This window comes from Neoarius graeffei, chromosome 26, assembly GCF_027579695.1.
Source record: "Neoarius graeffei isolate fNeoGra1 chromosome 26, fNeoGra1.pri, whole genome shotgun sequence".
Taxonomy (NCBI): domain Eukaryota; kingdom Metazoa; phylum Chordata; class Actinopteri; order Siluriformes; family Ariidae; genus Neoarius; species Neoarius graeffei.
The window spans coordinates 2,384,997-2,395,862 of record NC_083594.1 but is presented as its reverse complement, the minus strand read 5'-3'; the positions used below and the strand labels follow the sequence as shown (position 1 = coordinate 2,395,862).

At 38.3% G+C, this 10,866-nt stretch overlaps 1 protein-coding gene across 1 annotated transcript; it reads left to right on the top strand.

Moving 5' to 3' along the window:
• Positions 1–2,767: 2,767 nt before the first annotated feature.
• LOC132874007 (protein BTG2-like) lies at positions 2,768–6,714 on the top strand. Its single transcript, XM_060909864.1, has 3 exons — positions 2,768–2,917; positions 4,534–4,670; positions 6,367–6,714. Exons 2-3 carry the CDS (start codon positions 4,553–4,555, stop codon positions 6,651–6,653), a joined length of 405 nt encoding a protein of 134 aa, XP_060765847.1. The 5' UTR covers positions 2,768–2,917; positions 4,534–4,552; the 3' UTR covers positions 6,654–6,714.
• Positions 6,715–10,866: the final 4,152 nt, after the last annotated feature.

Below are 10,866 nucleotides of genomic sequence, written 5' to 3'. Positions count from 1 at the left end.
AGTCTTCTTTCTTGCAAGGCAGATGTCGTGATTTCGAATGGTCTGATGAGCGAGGGGTATCTCTATATGTCTGTATGACGCGAAGATCAACAGAGAGAGAGAGCGAGTTGAGGGTGACTGGGTCACTTATAGAGTCGGGGTCACGTGACGTAGGTGATCATGGACGACGTGACGTAGGTCATCGCGGGAGTTAGTTGATGGGATTTGTAGTTCTAGACGGGGACTGTGGCTGTCCCTACAAGTTTTAGAATTAATGTACCTTTATTACGTCGCCTGGGACGGAGTCCACCAGGGGCTGAGGAATTGTTTTCAGTCAGGTTTCTTTGGGGTTTTTTTTTTAGCAACATTACGGGAAAGTGGCTGGACCAGTCTTCATGAAACTTTCAGGATAGATGGGCATTGGTCTCAAAGAGAACCTCCAACATTTTGAGGGTCATCCGGTCAAGGTCACCAAAAAGGTCAAAATCTTTTTTTTTTTGCGATATCTTCCTTCATATTTATCATATTTACTTCAAACCAATTCTAAAATGTTCATCTTTCAATTCTGCTTCCATTGATATGCTACATGATGAGATATCGCTCATAGTTTTCTTAGCGGTTGGGAGTCAAATGTTAAGGGGGTCAAGGTCATTGCTAAAACTTGCATATTTTCCATTATAACTCGAAAATGGTTCGAGAGATGTTTATCATTATCAACATATAGGAAGTCATATATGGGCTTTCATTTAGCATCATGACCTTTGACCTTGAGTGACCTTGAAAGGTCAAATTCAAGGTTACGGATTTTCAGAGGGCTATAACTTGCAAACAGTTGATGGTAGACAGATATTTACCATTATCAACTTATAGGAAGTGCCATATGGGATTTCATTTGGCACCATGATCTTTGACCTTGAATGATTTTGAAATGTCAAACTCAAGGTCATGGATTTTCATAGGACTATAACCTGACAGCTGATGATTGAGAAATATTAGCATTATCAACATATAGGTATAAAATAAGTGCTGCAGGGTGAGGTTTGTTTTTCCTGGAAACACTTGTTTAAGATGCTTTATGTCACTTTATCAGGCTTTGTGTAATGTTTGAGAAATATTATGACCATTTTTGCTTAAGATATTTTTCTCAATTGTCAGATTTTACATAAAATTTGGGAAATTTTGAGAATCGTAAGATGTTACTTCATATTTTTTGTCTTATGAGACATTACATAAAGTTTGAGAAATAACATGGCAATAGTTTTGTAAGACATTTTACATCACTTTGTTTATGAGGCTTTCTGTAACGGTGCAGTTTCTGTTCCTGAAATGTTCTGTGTAGGTTTTTTCACTTACAATATTTTGCATCAACAGTTTTCTAAAAAGATATGTTATGTAACAGTTTCCTGCTTGGAGTTTCTACTTCATATTTATAGATGCATCATATTACTGTATTTACATGACTGTTTCTGTAAGAGATTTTATTTGGCTTGTTTCTCTTCAGTTTTTTTCAGTTGAAACGCCATTGAGACCAAACCTGTCCTTATTAATGCACATGTTTACACGGATGATTTTACACTGGAAATACACACAACCATTTTTAGTCTTCTGGTCACTTGTTTGTTTTAAGGTTGAATTCTGCACAGAACAAAACTATCTTGCACTACACAATTAATGATGATAATGATGATGATGATGATGATGTCATCATTAGGAGAATATGTGATGAAATGTGTCTAGAGTTAAAAATTCCCAGCGTTATGCGTTCTTCAGCAGCAGACGCCGCCGCTGTGGTTTTGTAGCAGTGCTGATTTGTCCTGAAATACCAGAACACCTCCCCCCCCCCCACATCAATAAAATTGCATTTTATTCAACTGTTTAAAAAAATTTCACAGTGGAATTGGAGCAGGAAGTGACCAAAAACCTCAGAGATACTCCACTGATAACGATATGGGAAACGAATCCCATCCCAGTTATAGTGAGATCATGTTGGAATCTGATATCACTTTGTAAACATCTTCAAGTTAGCTAGCCATTGAAAGGGACTTATGTTATTTCAAACGAGCAGTCAGTTTACTACTGTACTTCTTCACTCGACACATAAATCAGGGCAGTGATGGGCAGTGCAGAGGGCCGTGAACACCACTGAGCTCTAGATAAACTCTGGAGACTCATAGTGAAGTCAGAGTGAAGCCACCTGGCCGCCATCTTACCACTCGCATCACGTGGATTTGGTTTGCGTGTTAAAGCGTCGAATCCAATCAAACTTGCCCCAAGAAAACTATCTCCTGACTTTTTTTCCCTCCTTTCATGACCTCCTCTTATTTTTTCAACTTTACCCCCAATCCTTACATACCTTTATCGCGCTCTCCTTCACGGTTATTGTTTTTTTCCCCTTTTCCAGTTCAGGCTCTATTTTTTGAACAGCTCTTTTATGACTATAATTATTTTTAGGGAGATTATTTCAGTTTTTCACTTATACAGTCTATCTTTCTCTTTTATACAGTTCTTCCTTTCTTTCTATCTATCTATTATACCAACACAAAGGCTGTACAATACTTCCTTTCTCTTTAGGACAGTTGTTGAAACAGAATTATTTTCTCATGTTATTTGCCATTTTCACTTCATTCTCACAGTTGTGTCTTAACAGTATTTACTGGTCACAGAATTCACCGTCAATATTCATGCAGCTTGCAACCAATAAATACTGTTAAGACACGACTGTGAGAATGAAGTGAAAATAGAGCACTTTATACAGTATAACATTTTCATTCATGAAAGTATTTTTATTTGGAAATAATTTCTTGTGTTTGTAACTCAGCGGGAACGGCTGCCCCAGGTGACGGGAAGGGAACGGCTGCCCCAGGCGACGGGAAGGGAACGGGAACGGCTGCCCCAGGTGACGGGAAGGGAACAGGAACAGCATGTAGAAAATGGAGAGGTGAATGAATTACAAATGACAGAATGGAGCAGTAAGGTGTGAGAGACTGTGGTACAAATGGGTGACAAATTAAAACTAAAATGAAGTGTCTTAGTCGTGACGCCACCACGAGTCTCCAGAATATCTTCAGTGCTCCTTGCCAAGTCTGTGGAAGTGTACTGGAGGGATGAACTTTCCTCCACGTTCTTCACTCATTTACAACCCTCATTTAATCAGGTCATTTAACTGAGATCAAGATTTCTTATGTAAGAGAGACGCGAGTACAGCAGATAGACCTCAGGGAGGGGAATCTGAAAAACAAACCTTTGGAGGATTTGTACCTGTACTTTGTTGTCGGCCCCCCAGCACACACACTTTTCAAATCAAACCACACACACACACTTTTCAAATCAAAACTACCCCCCAGCCAATTAACTTCAAATTCCGTATTTAATTAGCTGTATATATATTACCAGTCAAAAGTTTGGAAACACCTTCAAATTCGATGTTTTTATTTTTTTCCTACATTGTAAATGAATACTGAAGTCATCCAGACTATGCAGCAACACATAAGGAATCATTTAGTAAATTTTAAAATGTTAAATCAAACCAAAATATGTTTTAGATTCTTCAAAGTCGGCACCTTTTGCTTTGATTACAGCTTTGCACACTCTTGACATTCTCTCAATCAGCTTCATGAGGTCATCACTTGAAATGGTTTTCCAACAGTCTTGAAGGAGTTCCCAGAGGTGCTGAGCACTCGTTGGCTGCTTTGCCTTCACTCTGCGGTCCAACTCATCCCAAACTTTTTCAGACTGACTGACCTTCATTTCTTAAAGTAATGATGAACTGTCATTTTTCTTTACTTAGTTGAGTAGTTCTTGGCATAATATGGATTAGAACAGGACTCAAATAGGGCCATTCACTGTATACCAACTCTACCTCTTCACAACACAACTGATGGTCTCAAACACATTAAGAGGCCAAGAAATTAACTCTTGACAAGGCACAGCTGTAAACTGAAAGCCATTCCAGGTGACTACCTCGTAAAGCTGACTGAGAAAATGCCAAGATGTGCAAAGCTGTCATCTAAGCAAAAGGTGCCGACTTTGAAGAATCTAAAATATAAAACATTCTGGTTTGATTAACACTTTTTTGTTTACCAAATAATTCCATCTATATTTCTTCATAATGTCAATGACTTTAGTATTAATCTACAATTCAGAAAATTTTAAAATAATGAAAAAACACTGAATTAGAGGCGTTTCCAAACTTTTGACTGGTACTAATATATGAGAGAGAGAGATTCCGCATCTATTTAGAATTCAGACACTGTTGAGCCTCTGTGCTGTTGAAGTGAAGGTTAATCAAAAGAAAGTTGATTCATTTTACGTTTGCATTGGGTGTATTGTTCTGACTACAATCAGAAAAAAGTGCTGAAGTCCTCCTGAGTTAGTTTTGACGAGTTTGGAGAAGGGGAGTTGTGCTTAATAGTCGTTTTCTTTTTGTATTATGAACAAAGGAAAAGTGCCGACCTACTGCTCAGGCCAGAGGACTAAAAGCGAACTTAAAGATGGTTCATTTTAACGTAAAAGCTGTACCTTGGAAAATAAAATGTAGCGTATGATATTTTGCAGTTTATGAAAATATTTCAATATGAAAGTCGAGATGACCACAGCGGTGAACTTCATCACCGGATTACTGAGAGGAAGAGGACCTCTGTCCGAAAAACAGCTCCAACACTTCAGCCGTTCTCTGGAAGGGGCGTTAGGAGGTGAGATTAAACACCACATTACACACCTATGACTTCTGACAAAAGGATCCATATCACATATTCAATCTACTTACTTTTCATTTTTCACTGAAATGGACAAATACCTTTACAATGATACCGACCCCTTGCTATAGTATGAGAAAAAGGGAAAGCTTATTAGTGTGACATTCAGTTAAAGTCAGTGACGTATAAAGACCTAGATTTAATGCCGGAATCAGACTACATTATATTTTTATCTTTCACGATGGTCACCATGTCAGATTAGGCAATCCTAGTGCCATAACTTCTTGCCACGTCTTGGTCTGGAGACTGAACGCTGCAAATTTGGCCCCGACCGATCATCGTTCACGTCCTTGCATGGCGTCAGGGAGGAGGGTCAAAAGACTACCAATCATGGCTAAAGAAGGAATGTTAAGGAACACATGGTAAGAGTTGTTTGTTACTATGCTTGGGGAGAAAATACAAAAAAATCCTGACGTGCTAGACTTTTTGTCAGGGTGTCGTGGGGCGTTTTGGTGGTGTTGAGGACCAGGTTGTTGTCTCTGCACCACCCAGACAGCTGCTCAACCTCATCCTGATAAGCAGACTTGTGTCCCCCCCCACCCAGTGATGAGCCCCACTTTGGTGGTGTCACCTGTGAATTTGATGTCGTTACTGGGATCGTCTAATCCCAATATTTTATTGGGATCGTCTCATACCGTAGACAAATCTTAAAAGACTGCTGAACTCAAACAGTCCAAAACAGGCTTTATATTTTCAGTAGGACAGATTTTTATCTCGGGAGCATTAACACTGCCCAGAAATGCTGCCTTTCTCGAGAGCCTCATCCCAAGTTTTCAGATGCTTTCTGCTAAATTATTAATATTGTCATCTCTACATGTTTTAAACTCTTTACTTTTACAGTCTCTGCATGTTTTAAATTTTACTTAACTTTTATTCTATTTTATTCTGCTGTTTTTTTTTAATTGAACTTTTATTTCATTTTATTATTTTATTTCTACTATTGTTTAATTTTTATTATTTTTCTTCCCCATTTATTTTATGTAATTTTATTTTCTATTGCTTACTGTTTTGCTTTTACTTCTGTAAAGCACATTGAACTGCCACTGTGTATGAAATGTGCTATAGAAATAAACTTGCCTTGCCTTACTGGAGCGGGCGGGGTGCAGTTGTGGGTGTAGAGTAGGGGTCTCAGCACACAGCCCTGTGGGAGCCTAGTCTTGAGGGCTGAGGAGATGTGGGGGCCTACTCTCACTCTCTGGGAGTGATCAGACAGGAAGTCCTTCATCCAGACGCAGGTCTGTCAGTTTGGATACCAGTCTGCGAGGGAGGATGGTGTTGAATGCCGAGCGTAGCAGCTTTCAGATTATTGATCGAGGATCGTCATCATATAATCTGACATGAAGAACATGGTATCGCACAGTCTGTTCAGCCAATATTTTATTGGGATCGTCTCATCCTGTAGACAAATCTTAAAAGACTGCTGAACTCAAACAAACAGTCCAAAACAGGCTTTATATTTTCAGTAGGACAGATTTTTATCCCGGGAGCATTAACACTGCCCAGAAATGCTGCCTTTCTCGAGAGCCTCATCCCAAGTGAATGATAGTCATGATATTCTAATAACAAATCCATTCTTAAAACAATCTGCAAGTTGAACAGAGTTTTTTTTAAAGTATTTTTTCTTTGATTCCAGAGCATTGTCAGCACCACTGGTTCCCTGACACACCGTTCAGAGGTTCGGGATATCGATGCATCAGAATCAATTGCAGGATGGACCCGCTCGTAGGGAAGGCTGCTTACACCAGTGGTCTCAGCATGGAGCAGGTTCGCGCCCACTTACCGTGTGAACTGACAGTGTGGGTCGACCCCTACGAAGTGTCCTACCGGATCAGGGAGAATGGGTCCATAGGTGTGCTGTACGAGTCCACACCACTGCCGCTGGAGACTCATCTCAACTCTGTGATGACCATCTCCAGCTAATCTCTCAGCACATCTGGCCCACATCTGTTTTACATTTTAAACGATTTTAATCACTGATCTCGCTGCACATATATATCCAATTTATTGGATTATATATTCAATAAATTGGATATATTTTGATACAGTTCCTTATTTTAACACGTAAATATATTTAGATTTTTATTACTTGTAAATATTTTATTTTTAGTAAATATTTTTATTGAAGATGATTAAATAAATATTTTGATTAAAGATGATGCTTCAGTTTTTCATAGTGTCTTATATTACATTTGCATAATGCGTAATACATTTTATAAATACAGTAAGTGCACATTTTCGGTGTAACTGTAGCCCATTTGTTGTATAATTTCTGACCCCTCTCTACCACATCCATCAATGGAAAGGGTCCATCAGAGGGCCACACAGATCCACTGCCTCATCAGTGTTGCTGCTATGAGAATGGTCATCCAACCAAACAATAGGAGATGACCGACTTTCAGCTTCTGACGTGTTAAACGACTCGGTGAATGTCACGGCACCTTTAGTTTGAACCCACCCAATTTTCAAGTGATCAAAAATACTGGAATAGGCATTTCTTTTCCCCTCGGTGTGCCCTGTTCGGTTGATTCTTTAAACCAGGGGTGGGCAATTATTTTTCCATGGGGCCACATGAGAAACAGAAAATTTTGTGGCGGGCCGGACCAAAAGCCTGAACTAAATTCTGCAGAATATTAATTGTATTTCTTTATATAAAGCAGTAAATATCATTGTTTTTACAAGCTGCTAAGACTGGTAAGAGTATGGAAGAAACGAGGTTGCCTTACAAAAAATGTCATTTATTCAATCAAATTCCCCAAAACAATGGTTAACAAAATGTGAACGTTTGTACCATTTTTTTTTTCAGTCACTTTCACCCCAAAACACAATAAAGACATCACAATATTGTCTTTCTACTCCAAATATCAAACAAGATATATTATAATAATGATGCCCACATTTGTAGTTTAATCACCTCATTTGGTGTTTTTCATTTGGTAATGCCGACTCAAATTGTAGTCTTTGAACACTGCGATCTGCTCTCCGCAAACTAAACACACGGCTTTATCTCTGACTTCAGTAAATAAATACTTAGCGGTCCATGTTTTGTTGAAAGCCCTGCATTTGGCATCTACCTTTCTTCTTTTTGGGGGCTAAAGTCTTCTTGTGACGTCGATTCGGTGTAGGTATCAGATCTACAGATCGGCTCGGGCTCCGGCGCCTGCTGGTGACGTCACACTATCTGATTGGCTGGACCGTTTGAAGGATGACGTACAAGTTTGTGGTTGGTCTGGACAAATTACGGAAGTAGTTATCGCGGGATTAGGTTCTTCTTCTTCTTTGGAGTTTTACGGCAGCCGGCATCCAAATAGTTGCATTGCTGCCATCTACAGGATTGATGCCTACTTAAGGCCCAATTACACTACTGTATATCCTACTATACGGAATAGCCCAGTGTCCAATAAAAACTTTAAGAAAAATTGTCTTCCCTTTCCACTTGATCCTATTTCTAAAATGCTTTTCAACGTCACCTCTTCCAAACCAAGTCCACGCATCTGTGCGAGCAGTTCCTGTCTTTGACTGTCATAATTTCTGCAAAAGAGTATGACATGATGAACTGTCTCAGATTCCTGACAAGAACACAGACCATTCTGATGCTTTCCCAATAAAAACAAAGTGCTATTTAAAAATGTATGCCCAATTCTCAACCTTGCAAAAATAACTTCCTCCTTTCAATTACTCCCTCTTTTACAACCACCTGAGTCAGTTACTCTACTAGAAATTGAGAATAGATGCCTACCCTTTGTTTCTTGTTGCCAACTCTGTTGCCATTTTAAAATTGTTTCTTGCCACACAATACTTTTGCCCTCTGTTAGGTTAAATTTTATTATATGTAGGTTAAATCAAGATATATGTAGACATATGTAAGTTTAGTTAAGAATTCAGCGAATTATTCTGTGTCAAAATTATATTAGTTGAAACGACCTTAGGTCCGGCTGGACATTGTTTGGGAACATTTTGTTTATTCTTTGATATGAATGTGTATTTTGGACAGAGAAGTGTCTGAAGGTCTGTTTTAGTGTCAGATCGACTTACACACACTCTGAAATGGTAGAATTAAAGTTCATGTTTATGTTAATTCATTCAGTTGAAACCTAGGTCATAGCTTCATAAAAGCTATGAAATATACTGAAATATATTGAAATATACTATGGTGATTTGGATCCCGTAATTAATGAATGCATTCCGTGATTAATGTTAGTTTTATAGTTTTAGATTAGTTTCATAATGACATAATTATATTTAAGATCTTATGATTCTAAGATTCTTATGAGTTTAATCCTGTTAGTTGTTTAATTGTTCTCTCTCTTTCAGACATATTCTCATTGTTCTTGTGTTTAAGTTGTTCTTATTTTTATGTTTATTTTCTTATAACACTTTGTTTTAGCATTATTAAAGACATATTGTTATTTGTTATTTTGCTTATGTTGATGAAATCAAGATGTAATTTACTGACTTAACACACATTCATGTGTTAAGAAATTATGTTAAATTATTAGATCCTTTCTGTGCAAACTAATGTCTTTGACCTTCTCTGAATAAACTCCGTAGACTAGACATTCTGTGTTTAGACATTCCATGCTCTAACCATAATATTGACCATAAGTCGAAACTCTGATATCTATCTGTACCTTACTGTCATCAGAAATATGTTTTTATATTATGATTGATTCAAGATCATTACCCACTTCTACATAGACGCACACCCATTACACACACACACACACACACACACATTTGACAGACACAATAGCCGTTTGGAGAGATTATGATTTGTTATAAAAGGTGTTTGTAATCTTTCATCTTTGACGAAGTGACTGTGCGAATAAACTGGCATGTGAACTCTCTGGTTCCCCTGTCTGTTTCTATCGTTCTATCATTCGTCCCAGATCCGAGGGTGGCCCACGAAGGAATCGGGGTCTCTTTCTGGGTGAACCCCAACACCCTCTGATTTTGATAACTTTATATTTACATCTATGGACTCTCTTTGACAAGCTTTCTTGGCTAATTTATCCACTTTTTCATTAGATGTGACACCTACATGAGCTGGGACCCATATAAACGACACCTCTATCCCTCTTCTTTTCACCTCACTAATTATCAGTAAAATCTCATAAATGAGATCCTGTCTGCTTTTTGACGAACCTTTTCCAATGCAACTAATAGCTGACACAGAGTCACTACATATCAGTAGTTTCTGACTCTGTATCTGTTCAACCCACTGTATTGCCATTAGGATTGCATAGAGCTCCACAGTAAATACACTTAAAAAATCTGAGGTTCTTTTAAAAGCTTGAAAATGAAAACTCTGAACAAAAAAGGCTGACCCTGTAGCTCCTGTTTCTTGGTGTTTTGACCCATCAGTAAAAATTAGTATATGGTTCTTATATCTTTCTCTTACATGACACTGAAATTCAAATGCCAAGTCTACCTCAGGATTTTCCATCTTAATTTCAAGCAACTTCAAGTCAATCTCTGGACCCTCCAATTGCCATACAGGAATTAAAGGCCACATTACTACTGAACAAAAGCTCTTATTAAGAATGTTCAATTCCTGTGCTACGATTTCTCCAGACCACCCAAAACTTGAGAGTCTTGCCACCTCCCTCTCCCATGATGGTTCAATTACACATTTTACAGGGTGATCACATCTCTGACCCATCAAATTGACCCAATAGTTAGCTTGAAGCTGCCTTCTTCTTAAACCAAGTGGCATTTCACCTGTTTCCACTTGTAGCGAGCACACTGCAGAAGATCGTACAGCTCCCGTGCATATTCTCAACGCCTTAGCTTGAACTACATCTAATCCAGCTAAAACAGATTTGGCTGCAGAACCATACACTAAACACCCATAGTCAATTCTTGACCTGATTAAATAAACATAAATCTGCTTCAAAGATGCTACATCTGCTCCCCATTCTGTTCCAGCAAGACATCTCATTAAGTTCATGACTCTTTTTACTTTTGTCTATTATTTTTGAGATATGATCTCTCCAGGTAAGTCTTACATCAAAAATAACACCAAGAAATTTGAAACTCTTAACCCTTTCCAGTGGTCTACCATACAGCTGTAGTTGCATATTTTCAGGTACCTTCTTTCTAGTAAAAAACATTACTTTAGTCTTTTCAATAGAGA